Source organism: Dermacentor andersoni, chromosome 3, assembly GCF_023375885.2.
Source record: "Dermacentor andersoni chromosome 3, qqDerAnde1_hic_scaffold, whole genome shotgun sequence".
Classification (NCBI taxonomy): domain Eukaryota; kingdom Metazoa; phylum Arthropoda; class Arachnida; order Ixodida; family Ixodidae; genus Dermacentor; species Dermacentor andersoni.
This window is the reverse complement of record NC_092816.1, coordinates 65,486,166-65,504,793: the sequence shown is the minus strand read 5'-3', so window position 1 is coordinate 65,504,793 and position 18,628 is coordinate 65,486,166. Positions and strand designations below refer to the sequence as shown.

The following is an 18,628-nucleotide window of genomic DNA, read 5'->3' as shown; positions in this document are numbered from 1 at the left end:
TGAATCTCCTGCGAGCGTTCGTAATGTAGGACTGCAAGTGATCTGCTGTGTTAATTGACCTTGTCTTCTGTCACGGTGTTTGTATCCTATATTCGTGTGTTTTGCAGTTAAAATGAAGTTTGTTTTGCTACATTCTCCACGTCCAGTGGTTCAATCTGCCGAGTGGGGCAACGGATCAAGTTTTGTGTGACAGATGGCAACAGGTTAAGAAGGTGCCAGAAATTAAGTTTCTTCCCATGGGGCTGCAAGTCAAATCAAATAGGCCCTGTGAACGTGCCGGAAACTCTTAACTTACTTTCAATGTAATGCCAAAAATTACTTGCACACATCAGAATGGTGGTTTTGCACTTTAACAGTGCTGAGTGGCGAGACATGTCATCAGTAACAGCCTGTAGCTCAACTGCAGTGCCTTGAACTTGCAAGAGCTCTAAGACATCAGCGTTTTTTGATGTAATTTCAATTTAGGGTGCTCTGAGGAATGCTAATATTTTTTCTATGGTTTTGAGGTCTAGGAGCTTCACTTAACTAAAGTATGAGATGGAAAAATTGTCACATCAGTACTCTGCAAAAGGGACAATGTAAATAATGTAAAATTAAACTCGACTGGTAAATTAAGTTTCTGGTATTCCAGAAATGTGTTTTTGGTGGGAACAGAGTTCTGGAGAGGCAATAAAACGCAAAGACTGATGTTCCCTTACGCTAGTTTCTTGATTATGATTCGTAACAACAAGGATTACACTGTATTCCAAAGACACGAAGGTCTCAACCTAATCGTTTTGCAGAACCATTCTACGAATAAAAACCAGCCAGACATGAATAATATTGCTTGAAATCCGCGACCTCATACTAACGTACCGTCGTTGCGGTAGTGCGGTAAATACAAAAAAGTTAATTTCTCCCTGAGTTTCTTTGCTGATAAATAACCGAAATTTTTCCCACAGATCAATGCAAAACGACTCTTGAAGAAAAATGCTTTACCAGTTTAAATGGTTATCCGGCTGTGCTATAAACATTTAGAATTTGCCGATTTAGAACCTCAATGCCTTGGGGCTCTTCTGCCACAGAGACAATTGACACATTCTTTTTCTATTGGGTCAATGAACCGCCAAAATTTTTAGGAGCGGCGTTCTTGTTTTAGTTTTAATTTTTTTAAACGGAATCCAACGCCCTACGGCTTGGCCGACAAAACATTGAAGGTGCTTTGCATACACTTGTCATGAAGGAAGGTTTTCTCTTCCTCCGTGACTCTTGCATAGACCACTTTTAGCATGAATAGACCACTTCTGCACAGACATAGACCACTTCTAGCAGAATCCTTGCTGCACGGGGTGTCGGGGATGCTTCTTACAGCGAAGCTATATATGCCTTGGATCCTGGAATTTCTTCGTGGCGTAACGTCGACAGAAAACTTGTCTAGCATAGGCTCAATTGCAATGGCTCATACCCCTGTAACCGTTAAGCAAAGTGAAGCGAAGAGTGGATACATTCTTCGGAATCACGCATACAACATACAAAACAGCATACGTTTCAGTAAAGAACAAGCTCAAAACAAGCATCCGAACCACATAATTGATAAGGCGCTCCTACGTCAACATGCAATGCGAAGCACGCAGCGCTCGCCGCAGACGTTTCTCGGTAAAGATTACTGTCGTTGCGCAAACTACCGCGTCGACGGCAGTTTGACTGTAGCATACGAAGCAGGGAGTGGCGGAACTACACTTTCGTACGTAAAAGAAGAACCTGCCTAGCATATTTTGTGTTGTGGCTGTGCTATGGGAAGGCCACGTATACTGAGGGCTCCTGTAGAGCAGCCTGCATACGAGGCGCGGCGAATTTTTCTTCTCTGTAGTCCGCTCCTTGTAGGTGCACGAAGTAGCTACGCAAGCCAAGTCACAGGCCGTCGAAATGTCTAATTAGGTAACGTGCATGTGAATGTCGCCACGTGAATAATTTATACTTATGTCGCAATGGGTAATCGTTCTTGTTGTCGTTTACAGCTGCGATGTGCGACCACCCTCACAGCGTGCATTGAATACCACTTTTTTAAAGCAACAACCGTACTTTAAAAAAAAAAAAAAAAAAGAAAAAAAAATTGCTCCCCGTCGGGGAATCGAACCCCGGTCTCCCGCGTGACAGGCGGGGATACTGACCACTATACTAACGAGGAGATGGGTGAAATGGCACGTATGTATCGTACCAATCAAACTATTAGTGCGGACGCGGTGTGGGCTTCATTACATATTTTGTTCCAGCAGTAGTAGAACAAGGAATTTCGCTGAAGCAACTGCAGTGTTTTGACAAAGAGGCTTGTCTTCGTCAAGGTAGCAACTGTTTTTCTTAATTAATAGCCGAGCGGACAGTAACGGATTTTCTAAACATAGAACTGTTTATAAGCTTTGCGAGTACCGCTTCATGAAACCTAATAATTATAATTAAAAGGAAACAGGCCCGTTTCTACCTTAATTTATATAATTCTTCCAAAATATTCATGAAGCTTCGGTAGAATAATTGTTTACCGCACAAATCCCAGACAGGCCACACTGTGTTCAACAATAATAATTAACATATCTACTGGGTCACTGTGAAAATTCTTAACTCACCACGTGTTCGACATACCCGCACCCGTCCGTTATATAATCGGGATACGCTCCACTTCCTTCGATTTATAGGCTGCATTAACGCAACACAAAACCCCTTTTTTGACCATTTCATTCTGGTAATTTTGACTTGTCGGCCCTGTGCACAAATGGATCGATTGAAGCGGTCTCAAATTCACTTAAAGATAGCGAGCAGGCGCACCCTGCTGTAGTTTACATTTCATATTACCAAGGTTAGCCCTCTAGCTATATTGAATTCTGCTTGACATATACCACCTACAGATATTTCGCATACGTGGAACACCCTTTCCGTGAACATGTGCCGATATATTTATGAGACAGCTATGGAAGCGGAGCTGTTTAAATCATTTATGCCAAAAATTTTGTACCTTTGTCCACTACATCTAGATAACACATTTATTATAAAGGAATGCACTAAACACATTCTTTAACCATTTAACCGCCTTCACCATAGCATGAGGCATAGGCGGAAAGTTTTCATGTCTCAGGGGGGGGGGGGGGGTGCGACCAGCTTTGCGAACCCCACCCATACATATATATATAACCTTTAGTAACAGCTAGTTGCACTTGAAGAAACGAAGTGTGACCTCGAAGGGTTGTTCATTTGGAACAACTGTCTTATACTTCGCTGCTACTAATACTGCTTTCCCTTTCCAGCGAAACTGCAGCCTCTTTTTACGGTAAGTCCGAGCATAAGCGCGGCTGCACATGGCTGCTATTGGTTCTGATTTCGAGCGACTTTACTCATTTCGTTTACTGAGCGAATGTATATGTCTATGACCTCTGCATGCAAGTAACGATGTTTCCATCCCTAATAAACGCTGTAAATTATTAGAATAGCTTTTTCTTCATGAGTCGTTAGATTGCCTACTGGAAAGAGAAACAATACCGAGACACGCATCCTCCACGTGCGTTTCACACGCGGTTGATTCGGGACTCTGCCGAAGGGGTCACTGAAATGTGCAGGCAGGCAGGCAGGCAGGCAGTGAACTTTATTCAGGTCCTGAGGAGCGACTCCGAAACCCCCTTACGAGGGAGCAGCCGTCGCGGGCCGCTCTCACGTCGGGACGGGCCGGCCGTGCCTGACCGCCGCGGGGCCCTCTGGACGGCCCGTAGCTGAGCGGCGAGGTTGGAGCTCTCGAGCGCCTCCTCCCACTCTTCTTCCGTGGTGAGATGATCGTGGTCCCGTAACGAGGGACACCGCCAGAGCATGTGTTCTGAAGTGCAGAAGGGATCTCCACAAACCGGACAATCGGGCTCGAACGAGTCCGCGTATACCTGCAGACCCTGGCTACGCAGGAATAGGACCCGGTCTGCAGCATGCGAAGGGTGGGAGACTGAGGCCTGGAGAGCTTGGCGTGAGGCGTGGGATATACCCTCCTGCCGAGAAGGTTTAGTATTTTTTTTTTTCGGGGTCAAAAACTGACGCAGTTTCGCCAGAAATGCGAAGCATCAATTGCGATAGTAAATTAGTAGATAGCTGCACGAATTGTAAGGATAGTAGTTTTATCGGCCGTATAAGCTTGCAAACATTCGCTTAAACCAAATTAACAAGCATGGTATCACGCGCGCCCAGGTAAACATGAACACATCCCACTCGATGACCGCAGACACTCGCTGTCACAACGCTGGCGCCGGGAAGCGTGGCAGCAGCACTGATCGAAGTGGCTTTCCTGCTGCATATCGCTTCAACGCAAACTGAGCGGCAACAACACAACGCACACGAAGCTATATGAGCCGCCGGTGCATGTAGACTCAGTCTCAATCGCAGATTGCTTCGGCCGCACCGTACGCAGTTCCCGCCGGTACGGAACGCGGCCGCACACTCCCTCCCCTTCCCACCGGCGCCTTGCCCACGACGAAAACGGCGCGCTTCGTCCCCGCTTTCCCCCCTTGCGCGCGCAAGATTAGGCCAACATCGTTGGCTCACCCTGGCACGCTTTCACTCGCACATAAAGCATACTGCGCGCGGCGACGATGTTATGGCCCTTGGAATCTATACGGAACATCACGGCGGTGGCGGCGACGGTGCCAGAAATGCGTCTGGAGTGTCCATATAATTGATGTCGCAATAAAGGCCCGCAAAGCAATTTGAAACGAGAGGAGCATACGCGTACAGCAACATATTCAATTTCCAGGCATATGCTATCCATACCATTAGAAATAATTGTTAGTTAGTTGTCTGCCTCCTCATTAAAAAAAATATAAACTTTGTCGTGTGTATATATTTACATACATTATGTCTGTGCATGGCGTTCACAACAGAAATTAAAAGAAGTCGCAGTTTCGCCCGAAAGGCGACTTAGTAGAGAAATTAATAGACAGCTATACGAAATAAGCATAGTACTTTTATCAGCTGTATAAACTTGTAAACATTCGCTTGCTAACTAAATTAACAAGCACGGTGTCACGCGCGCACAGGTAAACATATCTCGCTCGATGACCGCGGAAACTCGCTGTCAAAACGCTGGAGTGAGAAATCGCGGCAGCAGCAGCGAGCGAATTGACCTTCGTGTTGCCTCTCGGTTCAACGCGCACGAAACGTCGAAAGCACAGCGCACACGAAGCTACCGGCGCCAGGTACACATTATCAACATCGCACATCGCTTTCAAGATACGGCGGCCGCGCCATAAGCTGCAGCCCCGAAGTACAACGGCCCCCGCTCCCTCGCCTCAACCCCGTGCCTCGCGCCCGACAGAAGAGGGCGCGCTTCCGCCCCACCTTCTTCCTTCGCGCGCGCGAGATTGAGCCGCGATCGTGGGATGACCCTGGCAAGCTTTCACTCGCGCATAAGAGGTACGGCGCGAAGCGCCGATGTTGGATTTCGTACGGCGACGTCGGAAATGCGCTTGAGGTGTCCGTATAGTTGCTATCGCAATAAAAAAATGTTGAAGAAAAAATGCGGATGAGGTAGGCGTCGCTGGTGCTTCTAATGCGCGTGTACTCCTATTGTCAGGATTTGCAGAAATAAAGCCAATGTATGAATTAAGAGCCGTGCACGTCCGCGCTACCAATGATGCAGTAAGCTCCTAGCCGCAGTAAGATTTCAACTGAAAAGGTAGAGGCAGCTCAAAAGAAACCTCAGATGATGTGGGTAACAGAACTCTGGTAATGGCACTTCGGAGAAGGCTCGCGCCCCGGATTCCCCCCGTAGTCGGCGCCTCTGGCATGAGGTAATTACCATGCACCATTCTGATAGCCAAGTTAACTTCCTAGATCCGACAGTTTACCTTCAACTGGGAAAACAGGAAACGACGCTCTGTAGAGAGAGCCTAGAGATAGCCAACAATATGTGACTTTATATAGTCATCACCCAGGGCACTCCAAACGAGGAATCTTGTAGGGTAGGAGTAATGCATAAGAAAGATCTGTGGCCATAGGCGTATGTACCGGGGGGACAGGGGGGGGGAGCACTTGCCCCTCCCATACTGACAGAACTGGGGTGGGGGGGGGGGCAAAGTAGGCCATTTGCCCCTCCACTTTTTAAAGCCGGCAATACGTCGCCTGGAGTCCCAGCCAAGATCACTCGAGTTTACAGAAAGCCGCTTGAAGCCCTGATAATGGGTTCTGGCCTCTCCACCAGCTGCACAAGGGGTCTAGGCCACATTGGTTCTGCAGGGCGCTCATCACCGATATGTATATAGCGCACAAGGTTTACTCGGTTCCAGCTGGTAACTTTCCCCACGTATACAAATCTGCCGTTGTCTTTTAAGACTCGATCTAGACATTCATGCCACCTACTTGGTCTGTAATACTAGGAACCTCAACAGCACAATTGAGGTTCCCAGTACTGGTAAGACTGCTTTCATTTATTTAGCCGTGAAAGCTAGGTGTCGTCGCGGTGAAACTAGAGGCAGCACGAAGCGTTCGCTTCTCGTTGCCAGCGCTCTTCATCACGCCAGCGTTGTCAGTGCTCGTGGTCATCGAGTACGTGAGATGTGTTTGTATTTGCCTTTGCGTGCGTGGCACCAGCCTTGTCATAGGCGTATCTGCTGTTGTGCTTATGACGCGGGGAGAAATCCCCCCCCCCACACACAGACGTGTGAAAGCGGGCACTGTCGACTGTACATTGACAAATCCAGCAACAGCTGATGCCAAGAATTGCGCCCACATTGGCACAATTTCTTTATTACGTATCCCCTGCTTGGGCAGCTAAGATTGTCTTTCAGGCCGTCGCCACGTGCAGTAAGAGACTATGCTCGGCCGGCCGCGCTATGCACCCTGCTTTGCAGTGCGAGCCGGCTGCAGGACGTGCCTTGCAAGCCTGCGTCGTTGAGAACGCTGTCGCTGGGCAGTCCAGAACAAGCGTAATCTACCACCCTTTGTATCTTCCCGTGTTTGTTGGGTCAATTTAACTGAACCATCTTTGAAAGCGCAAAATCAAATTTGCGTCTTATAATTTATGGGTATTTAATCAGCGTTGCCATATTAGTTATTCTGTCGCTAGATTTAGTGACTTTCTTGTGTGTTTACGGCATAGCCTTCTTTAGCAGTCAGCAATTTTTTTAGTTAGTTGAATGAACGACTTATAAGTCAGAAAGGTTGCTTGAAAAATGGCCTTCTAGAACGCACTTCAATATTCTAAAGCTAAATGTAAGTAGTCGAAACTCGCCATACGATGCATAGGCTCCGTGACTATGATGAACCAACGGTTGCCTTCACATTGTGTGTGTTTCACAGCACAGTCGTCTTCATAGTCTTCACAGTACTCACAAATTGAAGCTTATTATATACAAAATCTATTTGAGTGTGTTTAAACTCTGCGAGCTCAGCGGTGTCACTAAATCCATTCGATTGGTAGACGTGCGCAAGCGTGTCAGATAACTAATTTACCAAAACCAAGTGGAATAAATTTTGTGTTCACATTTAGTACACAGCAGGTGAATAAGACATATCGACTGCGTAAAGAACGCGTAAATATTGGAACGGCTGAGCCCGAACATGTACTGCAGAAGTGAAGGGGCAAATTAAATGCAGGTTAACAGTCGTGCAACTTCTGTTGCGGCACATACTGCAACAAAGATCATTTTCCGATCGCAACTCTCTCATATATATATATATATCTGTGTGTGTGTGTGTGTGTGTGTGTGTGTGTGTGTGTGTGTGTGTGTGTGGAGAGAGAGAGATGGCTTGCGCCCCACCACCCATTCGGAAAATGATTGGTATGCCAGTGTCTGTAGCGACGACGGCGACCACATTCACCATTTAATATAATCACAAGGCAACACTAACTGAAAGAAATTACCCGCGGCGACGAGGATGCGTCCCTCCTTCTATCTCCTTCACTCCCATATCGTGCCCCCTGCTGGCGCTGAGCCGTGCTCCCGCAAGGGTTGCAGAAGATAGTGCCAGCCTTTTCCCCTTTCCCCACAAGAACCACTTCTCTCTCTCTCTCTCAATGAGAAATGGGATAAGCATTAGCTAGAGAGGAGCCTCCGCTACCCTTTTTAACAAAGTAGTCCAACACGCTGCCAAGCATAAGCAATACTCTATAACGAAATACTTTCCGATATTGTAAGGCGAGGAGCGCCTTAAAAAAGCATTCCCGGTGGTACTAAGGCTCATGTGTCACCGCAATAGACATTTGCTTCAAGAACATGTGCTAGTTCACTCGAAAGTAAGTCCTCAATATTGACATATTGTATTGAAATATTCTTATTTATCCTTTTCTTGGGGACTACAGTTCACCCGCTAACAACTTAAACGGACGCTAAAGGCAGAGAGTAAGTCACGCTAAAGTGATAGGTTAGTCCTCGTGAATCACTAAGGCGGCAATATTATGGCGATCAGAGCCTTACTGACCAAGAAATTGAGGTAAATGCAGGACAAGATTGGAGACTCCCTCGGGACATTCAAGCATTTGCACGATGATGTAGGCACTTCTTATTTAAATTCTGTCACTAGCACTCAACCACTTGTTATAAAAACATAAATGTATTGCATTATAAGACGAAAGAGAATGCTACTTGTCCAGTTGTATTTCATCTTTAGAAAACAAGAACTCATTGGCATTACCGATGACAACGACGCAGGCGGTCGAAAGATTTTGTTTTCGCTCGACTCTGCACCGCCGCACTTTCGCGTTTCAGTAGTTTCCTTATCGTGAAGTGCTGCCGTGGCTTTGCCAGTTCGTGAAACTCTTACAAACTGCAAGCAGCAGAGAATTCCACTTCGATGTGATGTTTCGAGATGCTCGAATGGTCCACGCCACTTAACCAATTAACAGCAGCGGCAGCGGTGAATCCACCGTTTGTCCATGGCCGCGCGCTTGCGTGTTGCGCAAAACAAAACCGTACCGCCGTCTGTCGGGCACCATTTTACTCATCGACTGTAGCAAAGGGCAGTGTTGGCGTATGCAACGTCACCACTTCCCGGTTGAGTGGCGGGAGCTTTGAATTGCGATAAAGGTATTTACACCCTTCAGATGCCATTTTCTCGTAAAGTATTTTCTTGACCCGAAACAAGCGCTGCGAGGTTTCTGGAATGGTAGTTAAACAATCCACGTCGACTTAGTATTTGCCCTTAGTAGGGTATGGTAAAACTTTATTCTGGTCCTTCGGAACGCGCGTCAGCACGTAGCGGGACGCACCCACGTCTGTACAGAAAGGCCGAGCCTCTCTGCTGCATTGCGGGCCCGATGGACATGTACCATAGCTGTGCTTCAAAATCGGGGCTGCTTAGGACAGCCTCCCATTGGGACTACGTGACGCCATCGCCGTCGCGTAACGCGGGGCACCGCCAGAGCATGTGTGTTCTAAGTTAGCTACGTCTGAGCATAGCTCGCAAATATTGGTCGATTGTATCTCTGGATAGATTAGTGTCCCTTTAAAATTATCGTTCAGCGCAAAACGCGCCTGCTTGGTTTGGAACTTGCTTGAATGCCGTCGTTGATTCTATCTGTTGTGTATGTTCTCGCCGAACTCTTTCAGGTTGTATGCGCGACACGAATTGTGTAGTAGTTCCTGGAAGGCACGCGGGCACCGGCGATCACCCTGGAACTTTCCCCGAGTCATGTATAAAAGCCGACGCGCTTGACCCGCAAATCAAATTTTCGGCGATCACCGACTGTGCTCTCCGCTATCGTTGTGCTTGACTGTTACACCCTTTTCTGGGCACTGGTTCGCCTAATTGAAAGTTAGTTTCGGGTTTCACAGTTTTGCTACTGTGTTCTTCGGCACTACAACGTGGCAATATACTGTCACGTTGTATACAGTATGTAGCAGCAAGCAGTAGCAGCGGTGGCGGCGGAAAAGCACAAGGAAGAGGCAAAGAAATCTCCGCTGTAGTCTAGGCTTTATATCTTCGCTTTAAAACCAAAGCGAACAACAACATCGAATATCCACTACAACGACTTTCGACAGTGGCCTCAACACCGGTAGTGATACCGTCTTCGTCGCCAGTTGTTGCGTTTGCACAGCCATTGGTGGTTGCCGACAATTCATTAACCACAAGGAATAAGAAACTTGTCAGCGTACAGTAGCGCAGGCGTTGGAACTACACCTCCTTGCTTGGAACAAACACTGGCTAGCGTTCGCCATGTGTCGCGCGCTCGTACCCAAGCGCCTGTGCAACCAACGCGTGCACTTCATCGTTATCGTCTGAGACAATTACACATCAGTAGCTTAGATTGCAGAGCCGGAGTTTCCTCTAGCAATGTTTTGCAGGAAACATACGCTCTACTATAAGGTTTTGGAGCGCAACGGTGTCACGAAAGTGCCAGCGATTAGGGCGTCATCTGAAGGGGAGTGGGAAGACCACCAGCGCTGATGCGGAGCGCCAGCGGCGACTGGTGGACCTAGCAAAGCTGACAGCCGAGGGCTATTTCATCCCGGACTAATGAAGTCGCCGACTTCAGGGCGACGTACACAAGATCGCCGACTCTATCTTTTCAGAAAAGTTTATTTCATCATCATCCGTGTTCCCGAGCTCAGTAGCGGCACGCGTCAAGCGAAAAAGAAGCGTCACGTGTCACGCTGCACGCGTTTCGTTCGAATCCGCCTCGTGCAGCTCTCTAGCCTCGTTTGGTCACCGGCGGCTTCGGAACCTGTAACGAAACGGTCTGGTCCGGATTGTCCAACATTCGCCCTGCCCCGGAAATTATTCTTCGACAACCTTTCGGTAAGTCTCGCGAAAGCATCCTGATACGAGATCATGCAGCGGTTCAGAGTACCAGCCTGGTGTCGACTGCGAATGTTCATAGCCGTAGTGTGCAGAGTACGCTTTTCAGTGCCTGTAGGCTTCAGGCCATAGCATCATAACAGACAGCCTTGGAACTTTAGCGTTACTTTCAAGTGTCGAGTGAATAATAATAACAAGGAATGCACTCCTGGAATTTAAGATCGTTCGAAGGCTGAAGTTTTTCATCCAATCGGCACCTGAAACAGCAAGAGTAAATATATAGAAAGTGTTTATATCCACGCAGTAGGTACCACTGTTACAGTTGTATTGTCCTTTTCTTATAGCGCAGCGCTTAGGCGCCCGTTCCTGCGTTTAGCGTCGGGGTCCCTTGGCGTAAACGAGCGAACGAGCACATCGAAGAATGAAAGAGCGAACGCGGAGCGCAGTGGAGGATGAAAGACGCCTATAGCGAAGTGGAGCGCGGTGAGGAAAGCGGAGGAGTAGAGTATACTGGAACATCGAGGTGGAATGGGGAGGAGGAAGGTATGGCGAAAGCGTGAGAAGAAAGGCGTAATGCCACGCAAGACAGGCTCTGTGGAGAGGACAGCTACGAGATGGGGCGGTAGCGCGCCGTCGTCTGTTCGCCGGTGGCATGCGGAGAGTTCGTCCACCGATAGCATATATTAAACAAAGCGCTGCATGAGCGGAGGTCTGCCTGCGGTGGCAGCTGTGAATTGCGCCCACGCGTCACCCACACGCTGCCACTCGCGATCTCCCGATTAGCGAGGCAGTCGCGCCCCGCTTCACCTCGTTTACAATGTGCCGCACGAGACAGATCGTTCGCGACAGCCACTACCTCGCGAAATGAAAAAATGTATAAGCTGCACTCAAATTTCGCATTAGGGAGTATGGTAATAGTCGGTAATTTTTTTTTCTTTTTACAGGTGTCCAGGGAAGCAACCACAGTGGATGGGGGTCATGTGAGTATCACTATATCATCATCATCATCATCATAATCATCATCATCATCATCATCATCATCATCATCATTATTATTATTTATGCCTTTTCATTCGTATGCGCGCTACATCTTCGTCCAATATATATATATATATATATATATATATATATATATATATATATATATATATATATACATACATGTATATAGTTACAGTGCGTGAGGCGTTTATTCGAAATGCTCGGCACGAAAGCACTGGATAGAACGAGGCCGCCAGACCGAAAGACAAAGTCCTCCTCTTCCTTCTCTTCCACTACTACTCCCCTTCTGCTTCGTATAGGTACCAACGCGCCGTTACACTGGGAGTCAGGTGGCTCACGCTGAGTCATGGTTGCCGACATGCGTTACCTGAGTCCGGGCAGGACCTCGGCCGTTGGCGGTGAGGCGCGCTATGGTATTGTTCACCTCGCTGCAGCGGTCGAGCATCCCAAAAGGACCATCATAATGTGCCAAAAGTTTTGTGCACAGACCGCAGTTTCGTACTGGGCAACACAACCAGACCAAGTCGCCAACGGCATAGGTAACGAGGCAGTGGCGTCTGTCGTATCTTGCCTTTGATGTATCCTGCGAAGCTAGCTTACGTGGACGTTTCTGGCACAGCCCTGCTGGCCTTCACGGTTTTTTTGAGCTACCGAAGAATACATAGCCAAAGCGTTGCAGCAAAGTATACAGTACGTTTCAGCGTAACGTGTGTATACCGCCGCAGACGGGAGAAGACGTGGGAGGCGCTCTTCTGGTCGAGCAAGGTGTTGGCGCTCGTGTGGCGCAACGTGTGGATACGGCGCATGCGCCGGCAGCTGACGGCCACGGTGCTCGAGCTGGCGCTGGCCGCGTTCGCCCTGGCCCACCTCCCGCCCGGCAGCAAGGCCGGTGGCGCCAGCGCGAACGCGTACCACGAGCGCGAACAGCGGCCGCCCGAGCTGCTCGACGCGTACCACTTGCCCGACAAGCTGGTGCTCGACGCGCCCACCGATGTGCTCGACATGTTCGTCAAGGGCGTCAAGCTCAGTGGACGTGAGTCGATCGCGTGCCATGTTGTATTTGTCTCGGATATACTATCGCCCCTCGATATTGGCAGCCTTAGTTGATGGCTTATAAATGTATGTTGACCCGTTACGTACGTCAGTATGTGATCACATGACGACAGTGGTTGAAGTATGTTATCCGCCGCCATATGGCCGTTGGTGGCGCTGGCTAACACTCTGGGCGCTAATTTTGTGCATTTGCAAAAATGCCCCATAATAAGCGAACTGGAGGCTACGATGGTCGTCGCGGTAGTCGAATTGGTAGAGCACCGCACGTGTACAGCGCTGCACGTATTATGAGGAAGGTGGGGATGGAGAGAGGGGTGAAAATTTTCCATTTTCCTTATTATTATATTTTACATTTCAAGTCAGTACAATAGATATTCCACTATGCTTTTCCTGGCCTCATCGCCTGCTTTGTTCATATGGTTGTATAACTAACAAAAAGTCGCAGTTTCGCCCGAAAGACGAAGCATCGATTGCAATAGCAAATTAGTCGACAGCTGTACGAAGTATGGATAGTAGTTTTATTGGCGGTATAAACTTGTAAACATTCGCTTACTAACTGAATGAACAAGCATGGTGTCACGTACGCGCGCAAACATGAAAGCATCTCACTCAATGACCGCGCACGCTTGCGCTTAAAACGCTGGAGTGAGAAAGAGCAGCAGCAGCAGCGAGCGAATTGACCTTAGTGCTGCGCCTCTCGCATCAGCGCGAACTAAGCTCCGAGAACACAGCGCACAGGAAGCAGTAAGCACTCTGTTCCCATCGCAGATCGCTTTCAAAATAAGGTCCGCACGGCCGCGCCATAAAGCAGCCACCGCCGGAGTAGAAAGCCCCACCCCCCTCCCACCATCGCCTTGCGCGTGACGGAAGACGGCGCGCTTTCCTCCCTTTCGAGCGCGAGATTGAGCCGCCATCGTCGACTCAGCCTGACACGCTTTCACCCGCACATACAGCATACGGCGCGCGGCGACTATGCATGTAATCGCCGTTGGACTTTGTGTGAAACATAACGGCGACGCTGACGGCAGAAATGCGCATGAAGTATCCATAGAATTGATGTCGCAATGACAAACATTTACCGACGATTACAATACTACCTAATTCGAAATTTGAGTGCAGCTCTATGCGTGTTTTCATTTAGTGAGATAATGGCTATAGCGCGGACAATCTGTGTCGTGCGGCACGTTCCAAAGGAAGCGAAGTGTGGAGCGACTGCCTCGCCTGGAGATCGCGAGGCAACGCGTGGGTGATGCGTGGGCGCGATTCACAGCAGCCGCCGCCGCAGACAGACCTCCCAGACGACGCGCGCTACTCTGGCGCCATCTTCTCAGTCATCGTCGCCGCATTGCCTCTTTTTCGCTTTTCTCCTCACACTTTCAACATGTCCTCCTCCTCCGCTTTCCTCCTCGCGTCTTTCATGCCCCGCTGCGTGGGAGCTGTGCTTGTTCTCTCGCTTACGCCGATGCCTACGCAGGAACGGGCGCCTATAAGGGCTACGCTCTAAAAATCAAGCCCCTTGGATCACCTTTCGCGGCATCTAAGAGTGCGCCGCTTCGAAGGCTTCTCCGAATGTATACATGCATTTTACCTGCACGTTTCGATGCAAAGGCACAAGGAAAAGCCGGGTGCACCAAGACGCAAAAACATTATATGCACGTTTCTAAACGTTGAGCAGTCAAATCTAATCTTCAAGGTTCGTGTTTGAAACAAAGGAAAAGGTAAAGCAGAAAACGTTCTTACGCTATAGCTCTTCGTAAGAGCAGATAGCAGATGTCAGCCGATCGTGACGTTGGACGTGTTGGCGAAAGCAGCCGGCCAATAACAAGACAGTAGCTTACGAACTAGAAACTTCGTGACTTCAGCCCTAGAGCTTCCTGCCCGTTTTCGCACTGACACCATGATACATTCTGCAAAGCGCGCCAAGAACGCTTCAGAGGTCGTGTTAAGACTGTGCCTAAATTTTTTTGTCATTTAACAAGCCGACGCGAGTACAAACTACGTCCTGATTATAGCTGCCTACTTATCCAATTAACATGTACCTTGAATGTGCATGATCTTTCACTACTTCCCAGCGGTGCCTGAGAAAGTCTGAAATGTTGAGAATAGGGTGTTTTTTAGTGATCTGAGCAGTTTGTTGTACTGCTGAAATACCTTTGGGGGCTGTGAACGATGACCTTTCGCGTGCGTGGAATTTCGTGATATATTTTATTTTACTCGCGTCGTTGAACCTCGACATAACACTAAATCAGCGCGCGTGTCTGGCCGAAAGTGGGACTGAAGGAAACGCCATCGAGAGTATCGCGCAAGCAAACTTTAGGAAGGTCATTACGTCACGCAGCCAGCCTCTGCGAACCAACACTCCGCGGAGCCATTCCTCGCGCTTTTCCTCTCTGAAAAGGTCGGCCCAACACGCGAGCCGGCGTTCGGCAGACTGGGCCCAGTGCGTTTGTTTCCCGGTGTTCGGACGTGCTTTGCTGACCACTTAGCGCCCATTTTCTCCAGATAAAACGTTTGCAACTTCGCTCGCCTTTTTGCAACGTGCACACTTGTACTATTATTTGTCGTAGCGTGCGACCCCATCGAGTTGATGTCGCATCTGTTGCCTTTAAGAACGAGCGTGCGCTTAGGAGAGCGGTGGGAGACATCGAAACGCAACGCGACACGATCACTTGTTTGGCCGACTTTTTCTTCCCCCAATCACATACCTCAAATAGATGCCGGTAAGGTACTTAAAATAAAATAAATAAATAAATAAATAAATAAATAATGTTGTTAAGCACCCTCTTAGTTCTTCCTCCCTCCATGTGTATATAGCAGTGCTCCGATTTAGTATAGCGGAAACGTACACGTATGCCGAAATTTGTAAAAGCGTGCCATCTTAGCCCTAGAGAGCAGGTGGTGACATCTTGCGACGTCAAGCCGGATAAAGCTACGAAAGTCGTGACCTGTAATCTCGGAGGACACGCAGAAGACCGCTGCGTCTGCTCTTCAGAAGCAAAGCCACCACCTCTGCTATAAAGCTGATGGCGATATAAAAACACATTGAAATGACGCATGACGTGAACAAGGCTCCCCTGTGGGGTCCCAAACGTCAGTTAAAAAAAAAAATATCTTGGTCAGAGTCTGTTTCCTGTTTTCGCTATAAGTAGCTTTAGACGACTTTAGCTACAGAAGCTGTAAGCTATTATCGTCGGTATATAGGAGTCGGGTTTCTTGGGTGCTAAAATGAAACACTTGCGTGCAGGTTTCTCGAGCAAGCGGCACCGACAAATTCGCTTGTTCATAAACGGCCGTGAAGTGGACGAACCCACGCAAGACTACGGGAAGATACCTAAAAACAGTATGCGGAGGATTCTGGTAACACGGTAAGCTTCGTGATGTTTGGTCGCACAAGGATGTGCGTGTACCCCGTCCAATGCTTTCTTGTATCGATGTTTGTGCGCAACACTTTTTTCAGCGCGGTAGACGAACACTGCAAAGTTCGTCTTGGATTGGAAATGACCAGAGCATAAAAGACAGATCGACGGAAAATTAGGAAAAGCTTGTGTAGACTATACTGTGGAAATAATTCAACAGTTCCGAAAAGAATGAGCCACTTGAGGAATCGACATTGGCATTGACTTCCTTTTAATCGTGTTCGTTTTATCCCTGTTTTCAGCATAGGGCTGAATAATCTACAGCTTTGGGGACCCAACCCAACCCAAACCAATGCAACGCAACCCAACTCCATTTAACCTAAGCGCGCGTCTCGTCAATTTGCCGCACAGGCACGTAGGCGTGCCGCAAGACGCATTGCAGGAAATGAAAAGTGTTATAGTATTTAAGTAATCGCTTTACGCAAGCTTCGCTTCAACATGTGCGTTGGATGTGCATATTTTTTTTCCCTCAGCCTATACGACGAAGGCGAAACAGGATATGTTGACCTGACGACGACTGTCGTCGGCGTAACAGAAACAACGGACGGATACACAAATCAGTTTCGACCTTTAACGTGCTGTCGTAGTGAAAAAGGAAAAGAGTGTGCAGGTACCTTAAATTGTCACAGTCGCACTGCGCCGAGACCATTAGACGCGAGTCGCCTGAGCTGGCATTCGTGGTCCTCGTCATTCCCCTGTTGGTTTGGAGCGCAGCTTCGAAGACCCCCTTTTAGACAACAGGGGCGAGTTTCCCTCTTCATAGGTTTTCATGCGGCTCCGAGCGAGAATCACGCACTGCCTACCGATGACTGTCGTTGGACCAGTGACACGAGAATTCCGAGTCCAATCTTTTCTTTTTCTGTTTTAGGTAGCTGTCGGCTTTACGATTAATGTACGAAACCTCACCTTTTCGAGAGCTACAGGCACAATTACGGCATCCTTCAATGCAACCAGTTCAAAGCGCGCGTAAATTTGCAACATGGCTTGGGTCTTGAAAGAGGAGACTATTTTCACGTCACCGAAAGCGAAGGTGGACGTCACAAAGGGCTCAAGGTCGCGCTGCAGTCGCCAGAAAGCTGCAGATTGGCTCGAGTGCCGAGTAACTCTTCTTTCGGCAGCACTGTCGTAGTGTGTGGGAAGGCGCCAGTGGTGTCTGGTACCACGAGACCCCAGCATCGGGTGTCGTGGTGCACATTACTCTATATTATAGTCACCTTCTTCACACCCGAAGCCGGTGCAATTGGTGCACGTTTCGAACTGGCTGTATAGAAAGGTAATGGTAATTATTTGTTATGCCCTCGGTAAACAATTGAGACTCTATGATGTAATCACTGGGTCGACTTATATCCAATAACGAAATAAAAAAAACGAGACAGAACTTGTATGTCAGCACGCCTTTAAAGTGTATTTCTTTCCATTTGTTTTGCATCGCACCGGATTAACTTGTAATACCTGAGCTTCTTTAACGTGCACCCAGATCTAAGCATACATGATTGTTTTTTGCATCCCCCCCTCCCCCAATCAAAATATGGTCGCCGACCTCGAAGCTCCGCAGCGCCATGCAGAAACCACTGAGCTACCGCTCAAAGTTAATCTAGCTACAGAAAAAAAAAAGAAAACTTCATATTTCATTCTTAATTAAGGTATATGTTTAGTCCCCCTCTGCGATTCTGGTTTGCACCACTACGCGCCTGGCGCGCTGCAGGGTCACCAACGAGCGGGCGCTGCTGGACGCGTGCGCGGACAAGAATTTCAGGGGCGTCTGCGCTCTCGTGCGTACCCACAGCACGGGCTCCGACAAGAGCATCAACTACACCTGCTACGTGAACGGACACCTCTCGCCGCCCGTGCTACGCACTCGGAGGGCCGGCTACGCGTTGCGCACTGCACCCATCGAAGGTGATCGAGTGCGCCCACCGGCGCAAAGACGCCGTCGCACAAATTCGCCCGTGTGTATACATAGGGAATCGTGTCAGCTTCGGTGTTTCCCTAGCTGCGGCTAATGGCGACCGCCGATGGTGAGGCTCCCGCTTCGCGCTGCTGGCCACTACAGTCGAATCATCGCGCGCGCTGCCACGAGTCTTTCTTTACATCATCATCATCATCATCATCATCATCATCATCGTCGTCGTCGTCGTCGTCGTCGTCATCATGGTCATCATCATAATCACCAACAACCTGTTTTACGTCCACTACAGGACGAAGGCCTCTCCCTGCGATCTCCAATTACCCCTGCCCTGCGCCAACCGATTCCAACTAGCGCCTTTCTAGGGCTGCGGATATCACAGGGGCGGTCGCGGGACACACGAATGTGGCAGTGGTTTGAGTCCCCGCCTGGGAGAGGAAAGTTATTATGCGAAGGGCGAAAAATTTCAGTCACTGTTACTCAATTAATGGTTGGACACCTCGGCCGTAGCCGG

The 18,628-nt window shown here is 48.7% G+C and overlaps 1 protein-coding gene and 1 non-coding gene across 2 annotated transcripts; one reads left to right on the top strand and one right to left on the bottom strand.

Annotated features, from left to right (window-relative positions):
* Positions 1 to 2,095: 2,095 nt before the first annotated feature.
* On the bottom strand, positions 2,096 to 2,167 carry TRNAD-GUC (transfer RNA aspartic acid (anticodon GUC)). The gene has a single exon. It is a non-coding gene; the product is annotated as a tRNA-Asp (tRNA).
* Positions 2,168 to 11,706: 9,539 nt separating this feature from the next.
* On the top strand, positions 11,707 to 18,236 carry LOC129387985 (uncharacterized). Its single transcript, XM_055077893.2, has 4 exons — positions 11,707 to 11,717; positions 12,465 to 12,772; positions 16,037 to 16,157; positions 17,914 to 18,236. The coding sequence occupies exons 1-4, from the start codon at positions 11,707 to 11,709 to the stop codon at positions 18,209 to 18,211; spliced, it is 738 nt and encodes a 245-aa protein (XP_054933868.2). The 3' UTR covers positions 18,212 to 18,236.
* The last annotated feature ends 392 nt before the right edge of the window (positions 18,237 to 18,628 follow it).